Source organism: Lucilia sericata, unplaced genomic scaffold (genome assembly GCF_015586225.1).
Source record: "Lucilia sericata isolate MDLA Ls3-8-SP2 unplaced genomic scaffold, ASM1558622v1 Contig000692F_arrow, whole genome shotgun sequence".
Lineage (NCBI taxonomy): Eukaryota > Metazoa > Arthropoda > Insecta > Diptera > Calliphoridae > Lucilia > Lucilia sericata.
In genome coordinates this window covers 137,505-156,990 of record NW_023994695.1, presented here as the reverse complement: position 1 = coordinate 156,990, position 19,486 = coordinate 137,505, and the positions used below count along the sequence as shown (strand labels likewise).

General features: G+C 33.1%; 3 protein-coding genes across 3 annotated transcripts in view; 2 read left to right on the top strand and 1 right to left on the bottom strand.

The window, feature by feature from the left end:
• Positions 1 to 18,908, bottom strand: part of LOC119607407 (pyruvate carboxylase, mitochondrial) — an 88,864-nt gene extending 69,956 nt beyond the window's left edge. Inside the window, exon 1 of the mRNA XM_037961294.1 lies at positions 18,890 to 18,908. The gene's annotated coding sequence lies outside the window, so the exon portion shown is untranslated. The remainder of the gene's footprint in view (positions 1 to 18,889) is intronic.
• Positions 5,255 to 5,989, top strand: LOC119607419 (vitamin K epoxide reductase complex subunit 1-like protein 1). The gene is made up of 4 exons (XM_037961311.1): positions 5,255 to 5,263; positions 5,361 to 5,500; positions 5,576 to 5,688; positions 5,754 to 5,989. The coding sequence occupies exons 1-4, from the start codon at positions 5,255 to 5,257 to the stop codon at positions 5,987 to 5,989; spliced, it is 498 nt and encodes a 165-aa protein (XP_037817239.1).
• Positions 17,956 to 19,239, top strand: LOC119607416 (superoxide dismutase [Mn], mitochondrial). Its single transcript, XM_037961308.1, has 4 exons — positions 17,956 to 18,107; positions 18,167 to 18,256; positions 18,394 to 18,857; positions 18,931 to 19,239. Exons 2-4 carry the CDS (start codon positions 18,219 to 18,221, stop codon positions 19,074 to 19,076), a joined length of 648 nt encoding a protein of 215 aa, XP_037817236.1. The 5' UTR covers positions 17,956 to 18,107; positions 18,167 to 18,218; the 3' UTR covers positions 19,077 to 19,239.
• The last annotated feature ends 247 nt before the right edge of the window (positions 19,240 to 19,486 follow it).

Genomic DNA, 19,486 nt, shown 5'->3' with positions numbered 1-19,486 from the left:
TTACAGCAGTAACAATTTTATTATTATTTCCAAGTGTAGATGTGTAATAAGTCGTATGTGCTTGTAACTTTTTATATATTTTGTTATATTTATTTTTTTATTTTGAAGTCTCTGTAGGAGCTAAAAGATGTGGTTCTTTTTGTTTAATTTAATTTCGTTTTTTTTTTTTGTATTAAAGTATATAAATATATATTTTATTTTGTAGTTAGTTATTGTTAAATCTGGGAGATTGTTTTGCAAATGCATAACTTAAAAATCGTGAAATCTTTATGGAAAAAAAATGTGAAACAACAACGTAAAAACCTAAATAAATAAAATATTAAAAGTTTCATAGTTTTTAGTCAAAACGTTGCAATAATATTTTTGCTAAAATCTTACACACATTTTACGTAGTTTTATTGTATGTTTTGTATTTCTTCTTTTGTCACTTTATGTTTCTATTACAATTTCTGTTACTTTTAATTTAATTGCCTCTATTGCCAACTGTAAAGTTATTACTTTCCGTTATTTTAATTTGTTTCGTATTGCAGTTAACAATTAAATTTTGGTCAGAAGCCAGCTAAAATAAAAATGAAAGTGAGTGTCTGGTAAAAGGCGTTATTTCCGTTTATAACAGCTGTTATTTGTTAAACAGTGGAATGAACTCATTTATTTATATTGTATAAAATTGCAATATTTAATAAGAATCATTTATTTTCTTGAAAAAAAAGCAATTTAATTTATTTTACAACCAGACCTACTTTGTTTACTTTAATGTAGTCATCTGTTAAAGTCCATATTATTAGATTAACATTTACCATACATACATATGCATGTATGTATGCATGTGTTACATTGGTGACTTTGGGGATGGGTTATCTTAAGGATTCTCTGCCAACTAATCAGCTGTCAGTTTATATTAGAAAATATTGCGTAAATAAACATGACATCTCATAAGGACAAAAATAAATCTACCTGTTTATCCAACAGTGAGAGCAAATAATAAATGGACATAAGTAAAAGACTAATCCAAAGAAAAATCTAAGCAATAATCTTGGCTACAGCTCATGATATCACTAGTCTAGTCTAAAGTCTAGTCTATAATATAATCTATAGTATAATCTATAATATAGTCTAGTCTAACTTCTAGTATATAGTCTAGTCTATAGTCTAGTCTATGTACTGTAGTCTAGTCTGTAGTATAGTCTATAGTCTATAATCAAGTGTGTAGTCTAGTCTATAATCTAGTATATAGTCTAGTCTATAGTCTAGTCTATAGGTCAGTCTACAGTCTAGTCTAGTCTATATTCTATAGTCTAGTCTAGTCTATAGCCTATTCTATAGTCTATTCTATAGTCTATTCTATAGTCTATTCTATAGTCTATTCTATAGTCTATTCTATAGTCTAGTCTATAGTCTAGTCTAGTCTATTGTCTAGTCTATTGTCTAGTCTATAGTCTAGTCTATAGTCTAGTCTATAGTCTACTCTAGTCTATAGTTTAGTCTATAGTCTAGTCTATAGTCTAGTCTATAGTCTAGTCTATAGTCTAGTCTATAGTATAGTCTATAGTCTAGTCTATAGTCTAGTCTATAGTCTAGTCTATAGTCCAATCTATAGTCTAGTCTATAGTCTAGTCTATAATCTAGTCTATAGTCTAGTCTATAGTCTAGTCTATAGTCCAATCTATAGTCTAGTCTATAGTCTAGTCTATAGTCTAGTCTATAGTCTAGTCTATAGTCTATAGTCTAGTCTATAGTCTAGTCTATAGTCTAGTCTATAGTTTAGTCTATAGTCTAGTCTATAGTCTAGTCTATAGTGTAGTCTATAGTCTAGTCTATAGTCTAGTCTATAGTCTAGTTTATAGTCTAGTCTATAGTCTAGTCTATAGTCTAGTCTATAGTCTAGTCTATAGTCTAGTCTATAGTCTAGTCTATAGTCTAGTCTATAGTCTAGTCTATAGTCTGGTCTATAGTCTAGTCTATGTCTAGTCTATAGTCTAGTCTATAGTCTAGTCTATAGTCTAGTCTATAGTCTAGTCTATAGTCTAGTCTATAGTCTAGTCTATAGTCTAGTCTGTAGTCTAGTCTATAGTCTAGTCTATAGTCTAGTCTATAGTCTAGTCTATAGTCTAGTCTATAGTCTAGTCTATAGTCTAGTCTATAGTCTAGTCTATAGTCTAGTCTATAGTCTAGTCTATAGTCTAGTCTATAGTCTAGTCTATCTATAGTCTATAGTCTAGTCTATAGTCTAGTCTATAGTCTAGTCTATAGTCTAGTCTTAGTCTAGTCTATAGTCTAGTCCATAGTCTAGTCTATAGTCTAGTCTATAGTCTAGTCTATAGTCTAGTCTATAGTCTAGTCTATAGTCTAGTCTATAGTCTAGTCTATAGTCTAGTCCATAGTCTAGTCTATAGTCTAGTCTATAGTCTAGTCTATAGTCTAGTCATAGTCTAGTCTATAGTCTAGTCTATAGTCTAGTCTATAGTCTAGTCTATAGTCTAGTCATATCTAGTCTATAGTCTAGTCTATAGTCTAGTCTATAGTCTAGTCTATAGTCTAGTCTATAGTCTAGTCTATAGTCTAGTCTATAGTCTAGTCTATAGTCTAGTCTATAGTCTAGTCTATAGTCTAGTCTATAGTCTAGTCTATAGTCTAGTCATAGTCTAGTCTATAGTCTAGTCTATAGTCTAGTCTATAGTTTAGTATATAGTCTAGTCTATAGTCTAGTCTATAGTCTAGTCTATAGTCTAGTCTATAGTCTAGTCTATAGTCTAGTCTATAGTCTAGTCTATAGTCTAGTCTATAGTCTAGTCTATAGTCTAGTCAATAGTCTAGTCTATAGTCTAGTCTATAGTCTAGTCTATAGTCTAGTCTATAGTCTAGTCTATAGTCTAGTCTATAGTCTAGTCTATAGTCTAGTCTATAGTCTAGTCTATAGTCTAGTCTATAGTCTAGTCTATAGTCTAGTCTATAGTCTAGTCTATAGTCTAGTCTATAGTCTAGTCTATAGTCTAGTCTATAGTCTAGTCTATAGTCTAGTCTATAGTCTAGTCTATAGTCTAGTCATAGTCTAGTATATAGTCTAGTATATAGTCTAGTCTATAGTCTAGTCTATATCTAGTCTATAGTCTAGTATATAGTCTAGTCTATTCTAGTCTATAGTCTAGTCTATAGTCTAGTCTATAGTCTAGTCTATAGTCTAGTCTATAGTCTAGTCTATTCTAGTCTATAGTCTAGTCTATAGTCTAGTCTATAGTCTAGTCTATAGTCTAGTCTATAGTCTAGTCTATAGTCTAGTCTATAGTCTAGTCTATAGTCTAGTCTATAGTCTAGTCTATAGTCTAGCCTATAGTCTAGTCTATAGTCTAGTCTATAGTCTAGTCTATAGTCTAGTCTTAGTCTAGTCTATAGTCTAGTCTATAGTCTAGTCTATAGTCTAGTCTATAGTCTAGTCTATAGTCTAGTCTATAGTCTAGTCTATAGTCTAGTCTATAGTCTAGTCTATAGTCTAGTCTATAGTCTAGTCTATAGTCTAGTCTATAGTCTAGTCTATAGTCTAGTCTATAGTCTAGTCTATAGTCTAGTCTATAGTCTAGTCTATAGTCTAGTCTATAGTCTAGTCTATAGTCTAGTCTATAGTCTAGTCTATAGTCTAGTCTATAGTCTAGTCTATAGTCTAGTCTATAGTCTAGTCTATAGTCTAGTCTATAGTCTAGTCTATAGTCTAGTCTATAGTCTAGTCTATAGTCTAGTCTATAGTCTAGTCTATAGTCTAGTCTATAGTCTAGTAGTCTATCTAGTCTATAGTCTAGTCTATAGTCTAGTCTATAGTCTAGTCTATAGTCTAGTCTATAGTCTAGTCTATAGTCTAGTCTATAGTCTAGTCTATAGTCTAGTCTATAGTCTAGTCTATAGTCTAGTCTATAGTCTAGTCTATAGTCTAGTCTATAGTCTCTATAGTCTAGTCTATAGTCTAGTCTATAGTCTAGTCTATAGTCTAGTCTAGTCTATAGTCTAGTCTATAGTCTAGTCTATAGTCTAGTCTATAGTCTACTCTATAGTCTAGTCTATAGTCTAGTCTACAGTCTAGTCTATAGTCTAGTCTATAGTCTAGTCTATAGTCTAGTCTATAGTCTAGTCTATAGTCTAGTCTATAGTCTAGTCTATAGTCTAGTCTATAGTCTAGTCATAGTCTAGTCTATAGTCTAGTCTATAGCCTAGTCTATAGCCTAGTCTATAGTCTAGTCTATAGTCTAGTCTATAGTCTAGTCTATAGTCTAGTCTATAGTCTAGTCTATAGTCTAGTCTATAGTCTAGTCTATAGTCTAGTCTATAGTCTAGTCTATAGTCTAGCCTATAGTCTAGTCTATAGTCTAGTCTATAGTCTAGTCATAGTCTAGTCTATAGTCTAGTCTATAGTCTAGTCTATAGTCTAGTCTATAGTCTAGTCTATAGTCTAGTCTATAGTCTAGTCTATAGTCTAGTCTATAGTCTAGTCTATAGTCTAGTCTATAGTCTAGGCTATAGTCTAGTCTATAGTCTAGGCTATAGTCTAGTCTATAGTCTAGTGTATAGTCTAGTCTATAGTCTAGTCTATAGTCTAGTCTATAGTCTAGTCTATAGTCTAGTCTATAGTCTAGTCTATAGGCTAGTCTATAGTCTAGTCTATAGTCTAGTCTATAGTCTAGTCTATAGTCTAGTCTATAGTCTAGTCTATAGTCTAGTCTAAAGTCTAGTCTATAGTCTAGTCTATAGTCTAGTCTATAGTCTAGTCTATAGTCTAGTCTATAGTCTAGTCTATAGTCTAGTCTATAGTCTAGTTAGTCTATGTCTAGTCTATAGTCTAGTCTATAGTCTATTCTATAGTCTAGTCTATAGTCTAGTCTATAGTCTAGTCTATAGTCTAGTCTATAGTATAGTCTATAGTCTAGTCTATGGTCTAGTCGATAGTCTAGTCCAGAATATAGTCCTGAGTATAGTCTACTCTGTAGTCCAGAATATAGTCCTGAGTACAGTCCACTCAATACTTGAGGTCCGTTGACATAAATTTTTAACCAACAATAACATTTTGAAAACGTCTTTTGTCCTTTAACTTTCCTAACACACTGTGTATAAGAAAATCACAATCAATGCGCCTGACCGCCGATGTTGCCAAGTATAGCCAAATACCTGCGGTATTAACATAAAACAACAAATATACCGAAAATTAATGAACCAGGCCAACTCTACAAATTTACCACCTTTGCTAACAGGTTCTATAGACAATTTAAACTAAATGGAGGCTGTAATTACAAATAGTGTCTTGTAGAATAAGGTTCTTATTTGGAAATTAGGACACCGTTTTTTGTAATTTTTCCTAACAATATGGCCATTATAATAAGTTACGTCTTTGGTGTATTTTGGGTTTAATTCTATCGCTTTATGCCACATATGTTGAAATTAAATTGCTGGTCAATAAGGACTATAAGGCCTTGTGCGATTTGGCACCGAAGTTAAGTTGTACGGCTGTTTTTAATTCGCAGTAAGTTGAAAAAGGAATTGAATTTTTTGAGTTTGATTTATAAATTTTGTTCTTTGGACTTGGATGTATGTACAGATATGGCAAAAGTTTTGGTTTTCTAAATATGTTTTTTGATGAAAAGACCTCTAAATGGAATCCACCTAATGGTATTTTTGGAATCATTTATTATTCTGTGTTATTGGCAACAAGTAAGTCTGAAATTTTGTAATAAAAATTTGAAATATTTTTTTTAACTACTTAATTCCTCTTCCAGCTTTTCTCAAGCGCCCTCAACTTTTGAAATATCAAATAGTATTCTGTGTTTTATCTAATATAATGTCTTTATATCTGGCATATTTACTATATATTTTAGAAAATATTTGTGTTGTGTGTGTTACGATTTATGTGGTAAACTTTTTATGTCTTTGGGAAATGTTGAAAGATTTCAATAACTTATGGTTGCAAAATCGTTCAAAAAACACAAAATTTGAAAGTAACAAAAAGGAATAAAATTCCTCTTAAAATTAAAATTTGCTTTTATTGCTTTTTTTTTAATAAATAAAATTTCTTAAGAAAAACCTAATTGAACTCTTGTTTTGGGAATTTTTAATTTGCTTTTAAAAAATCAAAAAACTCATGTCATGATTTTGTTATTGTTGCTATTTTGTTTAAAATCAATTGTTAATCTAAAATGTAATTTTATATTATGTGATAATTATCATATAATTTGTTAACAATAAACATTTCAATAAGTAACACTAACAAAGTAACGAAAAAAAAAATTGGAAAAAAACTGAAATAAATTTAATATTTTTTACCCACAGATGGGTAACAAAATTAAACAATGAGTGAACCACCATCACCAACACCAAATGAACAAACCACATCAGCATGATCATTATCATCATCATCATCCATTTCAGCACATTAAACAACGTAAAAGTAAAACACTCGAACACTTTAAATTCAAATAATGTCAAAACAGTGACAAACAACGTTTCTAAAGACGACTTACTAAACAAGCTGTATTTATGATATCGTAATACACTCGCAAAATTTTGGGGATAATAGTACAGTATGAACTATAGATTATACCTTAGAACAGACTATAGCCTAGACTGTAGTCTAAACATAGACTATACTATAGACTAACTATAGACAAGACTACAAACTTGACCAAAGACTTGACTAAAGACTAGACTATAGACTATATACTAAACTATAGACTAGACTATAGACTAGAAAGACTAGACTATAGACTAGACTATAGACTAGACTATAGACTAGACTATAGACTAGACTATAGACTAGACTATGACTATAGACTAGACTATAGACTAGACTATAGACTAGACTATAGACTAGACTATAGACTAGACTATAGACTAGACTATAGACTAGACTATAGACTAGACTATAGACTAGACTATAGACTAGACTATAGACTAGACTATAGACTAGACTATAGACTAGACTATAGACTAGACTATAGACTAGACTATAGACTAGACTATAGACTAGACTATAGACTAGACTATAGACTAGACTATAGACTAGACTATAGACTAGACTATAGACTAGACTATAGACTAGACTATAGACTAGACTATAGACTAGACTATAGACTAGACTATAGACTAGACTATAGACTAGACTATAGACTAGACTATAGACTAGACTATAGACTAGACTATAGACTAGACTATAGACTAGACTATAGACTAGACTATAGACTAGACTATAGACTAGACTATAGACTAGACTATAGACTAGACTATAGACTAGACTATAGACTAGACTAGACTATAGACTAGACTATAGACTAGACTATAGACTAGACTATAGACTAAGACTATAGACTAGACTATAGACTAGACTATAGACTAGACTATAGACTAAGACTATAGACTAGACGATAGACTAAAGTATAGACTGCACTAAAGAGTAAACATTAGAATATAGACTAGACTGTAGACTAAAGTAAAGACTAGACTGTAGACTAGACTATAGACTACACAACAGACTAGACTATAGACAGACTGTAGACTAGACTATAGACTAGACTATAGACTAGACTGTAGACTAGACTGTAGACTAGACTATAGACTAACTAATACTAGACTATAACTACTAAGACTAGACTATAGACTAGACTATAGACTAGACTATAGACTAGACTATAGACTAGACTATAGACTAACTATAGACTAGACTATAGACTAGACTATAGACTAGACTATAGACTAGACTATAGACTAGACTATAGACTAGACTATAGACTAGACTATAGACTAGACTATAGACTAGACTATAGACTAGACTATAGACTAGACTATAGACTAGACTATAGACTAGACTATAGACTAGACTATAGACTAGACTATAGACTAGATATAGACTAGACTATAGACTAGACTATAGACTAGACTATAGACTAGACTATAGACTAGACTATAGACTAGACTATAGACTAGACTAAACTATAGACTAGACTATAGATTAGACTAGTCTATAGTCTAGTCTATAGTCTATACTGTGTAATTTTTAGTCCTGGGTGATATTGTTAAAAACATAGTAACAATTTTGAGTGTATCATATGAATCTATCTTAAGTGAATAAAGAAGAATATCCTCATGTGTCTAGTCAGAAAAGGTAATAGAAATACCCGCTCATCAATTCAACCGTAAAAACAGTATTGTAAATGAAAACGAAAAAAAAAAAAAAACAAATACAAAACAAGACCAGAAAAGAAATAAAAAAAAAAAAATACTTAAGAGATGTTACCTTTAGTCACTAATAACATGTGGCAATATGTTTTTTTTTAAATTTAAAGATAGTTGTTCGAATGACTGAGCATCATCCAGACGCTTAGATGGATGGATGAATAGATGATTTCATGTTTGTCTGGGTTGATGGTTTCTTCTTGCGGTAGTCTTTCAAATAGTGGATTTTTAATATTTGTGTTTTTAGCATTAGTTCGATTTTTGCCTTAATGTTGTTCGTTTTTTTTTTCTATTCATACTTTTAAGATTTAATTTATGAGATCACGAATTACAGTGACAATTTACATAAAAATAAATTTAACAAATTTCCTAAGCTTTACTAAATACGATATATAACGTTTGAAATGAATATTTTGTTGGGAGTTTGTTCGTTAGATGATGTTTATTATTAGAAACTCCAGACACATTTTGAAACTCAAAAGGAGTATTGTCAAGAAAATAGCAAAATCACTGCAACACGTTTAAAAGGGTGAAAAACTTTAATATAAATTTCGCTTAATTTGCTTACGAAAAATAGATCTATATGATTTACAATTATTATTTACAAGTGATACGTGTTGCTTCACGTACAAGACGTATGTGATGGGAATATATTATTACGAGGATATTGCTGCGAAAGCAGAATCGAAAGTTTGTTCTCAGTCAATCGAATCTATCGGATAATAGTGAATAGTAAAGATCTTTAAGGTCTAGTGCAGAGTTCTGACTATAGATCGGAACATAGTCCATACTACAGTCTTTAGCTCTTACTATAGTCCAGAGTATGATCCAGACTAAAGTGCAGACTATTGTCCAAGTGCAGACTATAGTGGAGACTACAGTCCAGACTACAGTCCTGACTATAGTTCAGAATATAGTTCGGCTATAATCATTTTCCGACTACTCTCGTAACTTAAAGATTGTCATATGTTAAAGATGATAATGATTCCGATCATACAATGTCTTCGCTTATGATACTTTGTTGTAAATTTTGAAAGTCTTTAAAGCGATTTTGTATTATGGATTTCAGTGTAAATCATAAATAATAATTATGAAATTATAACCTTGAGTTAGTTAAATTAACAAAATCATAATAAATAAATTATTAAACAAACAAGTAAAAGTCTATATGCTCTCGGGGTTACACAATACAAACAGCAGGCGATAAAACGTTAAGAACAAAAATAAATGGGACATTTGTATAATGTCAGTTTAAAGCAAATTTGCTTTAAATTACATATAATTTATGGGTAAATTTTTGGTTTAAATAGATAAATAGATAGATAGATAGATAGATAGATAGATAGATAGATAGATAGATAGATAACATAAATAGAGTGATTGATAGATAGATAGATAGATAGATAGATAGATAGATTAGAGAGATAGAGAGATAGATAGAGGAGAGAGATAGAGAGATAGATAGACGGCTAGCTAGTAGCTCGCTCAGCCGATCTAGCTCCTCGCTCTCGCTCGCTCGCTCGCTCGCCGCTCGTCGCTGCTCTCGCTCGCTCGCTCGCTCGCTCGCTCGCTCGCTCGCTCGCTCTCGCTCGCTCGCTCGCTCGCTCGCTCGCTCGCTCGCTCGCTCGCTCTCTCGCTCGCTCGCTCGCTCGCTCTCTCGCTCGCTCTCTCGCTCGCTCTCGCTCGCTCGCTCGCTCGCTCGCTCGCTCGCTCGCTCGCTGCTCGCTCGCTCGCTCGCTCGCTCGCTCGCTCGCTCGCTCGCTCGCTCGCTCGCTCGCTCGCTCGCGCTCGCTCGCTCGCTCGCTCGCTCGCTCGCTCGCTCGCTCGCTCGCTCGCTCGCTCGCTCGCTCGCTCGCTCGCTCGCTCGCTCGCTCGCTCGCTCGCTCGCTCGCTCGCTCGCTCGCTCGCTCGCTCGCTCGCTCGCTCGCTCTCTCTCTCGCTCGCTCGCTCGCTCGCTCGCTCGCTCGCTGCTCGCTCCTCGCTCGCTCGCTCGCTCGCTCTCTCGCTCGCTCGCTCGCTCGCTCGCTCGCTCGCTCGCTCGCTCGCTCGCTCGCTCGCTCGCTCGCTCGCTCGCTCGCTCAGCTCGCTCGCTCGCTCGCTCGCTCGCTCGCTCGCTCGCTCGCTCGCATCGCTCGCTCGCTCGCTCGCTAGCTCGCTCGCTCGTCTCGCTAGCTAGCTCGTCGCTCCGCTCGATCGCTCGCTCGATCGCTCGCTCGCATCGCTCGCTCGCCTCGCTCGCTCGCTCGCTCGCCTCGCTCGCTCGCTCGCTCGCTCGCTCGCTCGCTCGCTCGCATCGCGCGCTCGCTCGCTCGCTCGCTCTCTCGCTCGCTCGCTCGCTCGCTCAGCTCGCTAGCTCGCTCGCCTCTCGCTCGCTCGCTCGCTCGCTCGCTCGCTCGCTCGCTCGCTCGCTCGCTCGCTCGCATCGCTCGCTCGCTCGCTCGCTCGCGCTCGCTCGCTCGCTCGCTCGCTCCTGCTCCTGGCAGCTCGCTAGCCTCGCTACGCTCAGCTCGCTCGTTCTCGCTCGCTTCGCTCGCTCGCTACGCTCGCTCGCTCGCTCGCTCGCTCGCTCGCTCGCTCGCTCGCTCGCTCGCTCGCTCGCTCGCTGCTGCTCGCTCGCTCGCTCGCCTAGCTCGCTCGCTAGCTCATAATTAGATAGAAGATAGTAAAAGAACTATCACTATATAAGCCGATGCTGGAGCGTAGCGAGATTCTTCCTAGTATTGAGGATAAGTAGAACTAGTGTTTCCTCTGCATAGAGGAAAAATATAGTTGTATAGAGGATGCGCGTCAACAGGGGATTACAGGATCTATCGATATTTTTCGCCTTTATAGAGTTTGGCTTACAGCTAGCTAAAATCTTTCTTCAGAATAGTAGATAGCTTTACTACAGCTATCTTTCCTCTGTATGGAGGATAAGAAGATATAGCGGTAGGCCTTTCCTTTTGTTTAGATGATGAGTAAATCTTGTGATAGTTCTTAAACTATAGTCTACAACACTTTTGATTTACAGATCCCTCTTACTCAACCATGTTAACAACATCACCTGCTAAAATCAAAAGCATGTTGACTTTTTACAAGCCTAAATGAACTTGTACACGTACAGGCTTATTAACTATAATTAAAGTTTTTTCTCGATATAAAACGCGCAAAAAAAAATGTTCAAACATTTTAATAAAGTATTACAAATATTGTACAATTTAAAAGTGTCATCTTCATTGTCGTTTTTTCAGATAAAAATTTGCAATGTTTTTATTTAAAATACACGTTCTCTAAGCATTCATATATATTTTTGGCATAAATGTGTGTCAAGTGTCAAATAAAGAAACAACAAAAAAAAATGTTAGAAAAATCCCTTCTAAAAAGAGTCGTCAACATTTTTAAGTCAAAACATTAATAATTGCAGTAAAACCTTAATTGGAATTTCTATAAAAATATTTAACAATTAAATGTTCTTATAAAAATTCTGTTAATTTAGGAAACATTAAAAAATTTAAATAAATTAAATTATAGACTTAATTAAAGATAATAAAATAATTATTTGTTGCTAAAAGGATGATTATGATTGTTTAATTTTCGCAAAAAACTATCTTAACGGGAAATCTCTAACGATTATTTTTTTAAATTATTAACAAAAATCATTATACGCAATTGCACAAAATCTTTAAATCCGCCTTGGCACGTGAACTCCGGTAGCAGATTCTTAATCATGATTACATGCAACATCAAATGCTAAATACATGCACGTTTTATTTAATTTAAAAAAATGAACTGCAAACAAATATTATTATTTTTATAAAAGAAACAATTAAAAACTATACATATATATTGCATTTGTTCTGTACATTCATTATTCATCATACATACAATAAATATGGATGAGCTACAAATCATTTGCAAAATTTATAACCATCACATACACAAGTTTGCCATTACGCAATTCTGCAAACGTATTAAACTGCCGATCGTTACATTTACATTGTATTCGACAAAAGTACTTAAAATTACTTATACTGCCTGTCGAATTAAACAATAACAAAAACAAAAACAAAAAATTAATTTATTTTAGTTAAAGAAAAATCTTAATTTAGTTGTAGTTGTAAAAACATAACTAAGAATTCAAAGTGCACGTGATAAATCAAGTTGCACTGCAGTCAAATAATTAGACAGACAGACGGAAAGTTATAATAATTTTGCAAATATGTTGTACACTCATGTCATTCGTATTCAAAATCTACTTTATATTCTCATGTGTCAATATGTAGATAATAGAGTGGCAAGATAATCGGACTTAAACAAGGTCGGCACTAGATTACTCTATGTTAGCTTTAGTGGTTTTTAAAGAAAATGTATAAAACTTCCGATTACTGCATTAATAACTCCATTACAGATATATATAAAACTTCGCAAAATTCGCATTAAGACATTGAACAATTTGTCATGGGTATTGAGAAGAAGCGGAATTAACGTTAGTTTTTCCTTCGTATAGAGGATGAGTAGAGCTAGATCTATCTATCTATCTATCTATCTATCTATCTATCTATCTATCTATCTATCTACCTATCTATCTATCTATCTATCTATCTATCTACTATCTATCTATCTATCTATCTAGCTCTATCTATCTATCTATCTATCTATCTATCTATCTATCTATCTATCTATCTATCTTCTATCTACTACTATCTATCTATCTATCTATCTATCTATCTATCTATCTATCTATCTATCTATCTATCTATCTATCTATCTATCTATCTATCTATCTATCTATCTATCTATCTATCTATCTATCTATCTATCTATCTATCTATCTATCTATCTATCTATCTATCTATCTATCTATCTATCTATCTATCTATCTATCTATCTATCTATCTATCTATCTATCTATCTATCTATCTATCTATCTATCTATCTATCTATCTATCTATCTATCTATCTATCTATCTATCTATCTATCTATCTATCTATCTATCTATCTATCTATCTATCTATCTATCTATCTATCTATCTATCTATCTATCTATCTATCTATCTATCTATCTATCTATCTATCTATCTATCTATCTATCTATCTATCTATCTATCTATCTATCTATCTATCTATCTATCTACTATCTATCTATCTATCTATCTATCTATCTATCTATCTATCTATCTATCTATCTATCTATCTATCTATCTATCTATCTATCTATCTATCTATCTATCTATCTATCTATCTATCTATCTATCTATCTATCTATCTATCTATCTATCTATCTATCTATCTATCTATCTATCTATCTATCTATCTATCTATCTATCTATCTATCTACTATCTATCTATCTATCTATCTACTATCTATCTATCTATCTATCTATCTATCTATCTATCTATCTATCTATCTATCTATCTATCTATCTATCTATCTATCTATCTTCTATCTATCTATCTATCTATCTATCTATTATCTATCTATCTATCTATCTATCTATCTATCTATCTATCTATCTATCTATCTATCTATCTATCTATCTATCTATCTATCTATCTATCTATCTTCTATCTACTATCTATCTATCTATCTATCTATCTATCTATCTATCTATCTATCTATCTATCTATCTATCTATCTATCTATCTATCTATCTATCTACTATCTACCTAGCTTCTATCTATCTTCTAACCTATCTATCTATCTATGCTATCTATCTATCTATCTATCTATCATCTATCTATCTTATCTATCTATCTATCTATCTATCTATCTATCTATCTATCTATCTATCTATCTATCTATCTATCTATCTATCTATCTATCTAAATATCTTATCATATCTATCTTATCTATCATCTATCTAGCTATCTATCTATTACTATCCTTATCATCTATCTATTATCTATCTATCTATCTATCTATCTATCATCTATCTATCTATCTATCTATCTATCTATCTATCTATCTATGACTGCTAGGCGATAGTCTTCCCTCTGCACACAGGATAACTAGAGCTTGCGATTGTCTTTCCTAAGTTGAGCTAGCGAATCGATATAGATTATTTTGCTCAGCGTAGGAAAAGTTTCTCTTTTGAAATGGAGTTTGCGAAAGACTTTAGAAATTTCTATCTAGAAAGGATGGGTAGAGATGGCATTATTCGACTTGCACTAATATTCGCCTCTACACTGTATAGAGGAAAATATATAGCGTACTAATATACTTCAAACATCTTCACATTATTATGTCCTTCATTAATTTTATTCCATCAATAACCACCTGAGAAGAGCACTATAAAATACAATCTTATTAAAACACATCAACTGCGTGAGTGTTATGGCAATTATCATTTGATATTTCATTTTTTTCAAAAGGAATTTTTGTCATTTACTATGTTTGTAAAACGATCGTATAAGGTGGCCAATATTTATTTACACGATTGTAACGCGACGCTTGATGAAGCTTCATATCATTCCATTTAATTTTGTTCCACAGTTAGATTGAGCGTGCGTGCATTTTGTCATTGACATTAAACGTTGTATGATTAGGCTCGTGTTTATTATTGACCATTCACATTAACTATTCCTTTTGGACGATCAACGACGATCAATGGCGTTTTGTTTTTATGTGTTTTATTTTATACAATATTAATTCTTAACTCTGGCTTATTTGATCAATGCCAGTGATTTACGATCTTGCAAATAAACACACATTGTTGTATTTGTTGTTGCTGTTGTGAATGTGATGTGCATTTGAAATATGATTTTCTTCTCTTTGATGAATTTTTCTTTAACAGTAAACGGAAAATATTTGTGAGCAATTAGTTTAATTATGCGTTTTAAATTAGGATTTTTTTTGTAGTTGACAACTGGTTTCCAATTATTTTAATAAATTGGAGAATAGATTGTTTAGTTTGAATGGGTGATTGGTCAAAGTTGAAATGTAATATATGTAATTTGATAAGAAGAACTTTTTAAATGTGACATTTATAAACTGTCATCGGAGATATTTAAATCTTGCGAACAGCGACTTTTAAATGCTAAGGTTAGGAAGACGAAGTGATAAAAATAATCTTTCTCTATTAGGAGAAATGACTGAGGCTGAAGCTACTCTTTCTTAATATAGAAGAAAGCATAACGTACCGCCACGTATCTTCTAAAGAGTTTTTCTTCTGAAGAAGATACTAAAGACTAGGCTAGACTAGACTATAGACTAAACTACAGACTAGACTATAGATTAGACTATAGACTAGACTATAGACTAGACTATAGACTAGACTATAGACTAGACTATTGACTAGACTATAGACTAGACTATAGACTAGACTATAGACTAGACTATAGACTAGACTATAGATTATACTATAGATTAGACTATAGACTAGACTATAGATTAGACTATAGGTTAGACTATAGATTAGACTATAGACTAGACTATAGACTAGACTATAGACTAGACTATAGACTAGACTATAGACTAGACTATAGACTAGACTATAGACTATACTATAGACTAGACTATAGACTAGACTATAGACTAGACTATAGACTAGACTATAGTCTAGACTATAGTCTAGACTATAGACTAGACTATAGACTAGACTGTAGACTAGACTATAGACTAGACTATAGACTAGACTATGGACTAAACTACAGATTAGACTATAGACTAGACTATAGACTAGACTATAGACTAGACTATAGACTAGACTATAGACTAGACTGTAGACTAGACTATAGACTAGAATATAGACTAGACTATAGACTAGACTATAGACTAGACTATAGACTAGACTGTAGACTAGACTATAGACTAGACTATAGACTAGACTATAGACTAGACTATAGACTAGACTATAGACTAGACTATAGACTAGACTATAGACTAGACTATAGACTAGACTCTAGACTAGACTATAGACTAGACTATAGACTAGACTATAGACTAGACTATAGACTAGACTATAGACTAGACTCTAGACTAGACTATAGACTAGACTATAGACTAGACTATAGACTAGACTATAGACTACACTCTAGACTAGACTATAGACTAGACTATAGACTAGACTATAGACTAGACTATAGACTAGACTATAGACTAGACTATAGACTAGACTATAGACTAGACTATAGACTAGACTATAGACTAGACTATAGACTAGACTATAGACTAGACTATAGACTAGACTATAGACTATAGACTAGACTATGACTAGACTATAGACTAGACTATAGACTATAGACTATAGACTAGACTATAGACTAGACTATAGACTAGACTATAGACTAGACTATAGACTAGACTATAGACTAAACTATAGACTAGACTATAGACTAGACTACTAAGATAGACTATAGACTAGACTATAGATTAGACTATAGACTAGACTATAGACTAGACTATAGACTAGACTATAGACTAGACTATAGACTAGACTATAGACTAGACTATAGACTAGACTATAGACTAGACTATAGACTAGACTATAGACTGACTATAGACTAGACTATAGACTAGACTATAGACTAGACTATAGACTAGACTATAGACTAGACTATAGACCAGACTATAGACTAGACTATAGACTAGACTATAGACTAGACTATAGACTAGACTATAGACTATAGACTAGACTATAGACTATACTATAGACTAGACTATAGAGTAGACTATAGACTAGACTATAGACTAGACTATAGACTAGACTATAGACTAGACTATAGACTAGACTATAGACTAGACCATAGACTAGACTATAGACTAGACTATAAACTAGACTATAAACTAGACTATAGACTAGACTATAGACTAGACTATAGACTGGACTATAGACTAGACTATAGACTAGACTATAGACTAGACTATAGACTAGACTATAGACTAGACTATAGATTAGACTATAGACTAGACTATAGACTAGACTATAGACTAGACTATAGACTAGACTATAGATTAGACTAAAGACTAGACTATAGACTAGACTATAGACTAGACTATAGACAAGACTATAGACTAGACTATAGACTAGACTATAGACTAGACTATAGACTAGACTATAGACTAGACTATAGACTAGACTATAGACTAGACTATAGACTAGACTATAGACTAAACTATAGACTAGACCATAAACTAGACTATAGACTAGACGATATAGACTAGACTATAGACTAGACTATAGACTAGACTATAAACTAGACTATAGACTAGACTATAGACTAGACTATAGACTAGACTATAGATTAGACTATAGATTAGACTATAGACTAGACTATAGACTAGACTATAGATTAGACTATAGACTAGACTATAGACTAGACTATAGACTAGACTATAGACTAGACTATAGACTAGACTATAGACTAGACTATAGACTAGACCATAGAATATAAATTTTCAATAAAATTACGATTACGCATTAAAAAACGTAATAATTTCTAAAAGTCCACTTTTCCAAAGTCTCTTCTATAAGGAAACTCAATCACGTCTATATTAAAAGTAAATGGTATCTATATAGAGACTAAATTTTTCTCTTTATAGAGATTAATTTGATTTTCTTTATAAAAAAGATTTGCAGTAAAAACATGCGCATTTTCATTATTTAACAAAACTCTTTTAAAAAATTTAATAAATAAATAAGTTTTTCACAAAACACAAAAGTTTATTTTAAAACTTGATTAATTTAAATTTTTGTTAAAAAAAATCTAAATTGTCATCAAAATTTTATATATTTATAAACATTGTGAACTTCCATACTCCCTTCCCCGTTTCTTACTGTTAATTTTAAATATCAACTGGATATGGCAACCTTAAATAAATGACTACCGTGTAAAAACGCCATTTAGCTACAATTGTTTTTGTTTTTATTTTGACATTTTCTTTTGAGCTCCGGCACAAACGATTTTTGCATTTCGCACCGAAAAGGTAAGTGAAAAAGAAAGAAATTTGCAATCAATTGCGTTTAACGATTTAATTGATTTTAGATTTTTGCAAGAAATTGTTGAAGATTAACGGTATTAACTAAACAACATCATAATGTTTGCTCTCAGCCGTAATGTCAGCAATGTAGCCAAGTAAGTAAACGAAACAAAGGGAATCAAATTAAATTAGTACAATAAATATACTAAATAAGATGTGATTACATAAATTATATAAAGCAGCCCTAAAGCAACATATGTATGTATAAAAATCTATTCCATGACTTTTCTAGAACTGCCGTACGCGGTAAACATACATTACCCTCATTGCCCTATGACTATGCTGCCTTGGAACCCATTGTCTGCCGTGAGATTATGGAATTGCATCACACCAAACATCACCAGACCTATGTTAACAATTTAAATGCTGCCGAAGAACAATTGGCCGAAGCTCAAAGCAAAAATGATGTCACCAAAATTGTTAGCTTAGCACCTGCTTTGCGTTTCAATGGTGGCGGCCATATTAATCACTCAATTTTCTGGCAAAATCTTACACCCGAAAAAACCCAACCCTCTGCTGAGTTAAAGAAGGCCATTGAGGAACAATTTAAGGGTTTCGATCAATTCAAAAAAGAAATGACTGCCTTAACTGTGGCTGTCCAGGGTTCCGGCTGGGGTTGGTTGGGTTATAATAAGAAAACCCAAAAGTTGCAAATTGTTGCCATGCCCAACCAAGATCCCTTGGAGGCTAGCACTGGTATTAACTAAAAAAAAAATGCAAAAACTTACCCGTTTTTCTTTTATACACTGCTTTCCTTTCTTTGTTTCAGGTTTAATTCCCCTCTTTGGCATTGATGTTTGGGAACATGCCTATTACTTGCAATACAAAAATTTGCGTCCCTCTTACGTAGAAGCCGTTTGGGATATTGCCAATTGGAATGATATCTCTAAACGTTTCGCCGATGCTCGCAAGTAAATTCTAACAGCGCAGGCGTTGTTTACGTGTTTTGAAACAAAGCAACAATCCAAACACTCTTTATAACAACATCTTATTGTTAATTAATATATTCTTTAAATAATTAAGTATGTAATCACTAGATCTTTGTAAAAGATTTTAAATAAAACTTAATACGAGTAGATTTTTAATGTTTTTTTCTATTTCACTGCACTTTTTTACGCGCCCGTTTGTAGAGTTCTTTTCTAATTGTTTTTTTAGGAGTTTTTAAGCAAAGCAACAATCGAAACACACTTTATAACAACATTTTATTGTTAACTAATATATTATTTAAATAATTGAGATATTTAAAATTAAACTTAAAACGCGCAGATTTTTTAATGCTTTTTCTACTCCAAGGCACTTTTTTTTACGCGCCCGTTTGTAGAGTT

Coding starts and splice junctions, on each gene's coding strand:
- LOC119607416 (XM_037961308.1), top strand. CDS start 18,219: ATGTTTGCTCTCAGCCGTAATGTCAGCAATGTAGCCAA. Junction 18,257..18,393: donor AATGTCAGCAATGTAGCCAA/GTAAGTAAACGA, acceptor TGACTTTTCTAG/AACTGCCGTACGCGGTAAAC. Junction 18,858..18,930: donor TCCCTTGGAGGCTAGCACTG/GTATTAACTAAA, acceptor TCTTTGTTTCAG/GTTTAATTCCCCTCTTTGGC.
- LOC119607419 (XM_037961311.1), top strand. Junction 5,501..5,575: donor ACGGCTGTTTTTAATTCGCA/GTAAGTTGAAAA, acceptor ATGTATGTACAG/ATATGGCAAAAGTTTTGGTT. Junction 5,689..5,753: donor TTCTGTGTTATTGGCAACAA/GTAAGTCTGAAA, acceptor TTCCTCTTCCAG/CTTTTCTCAAGCGCCCTCAA.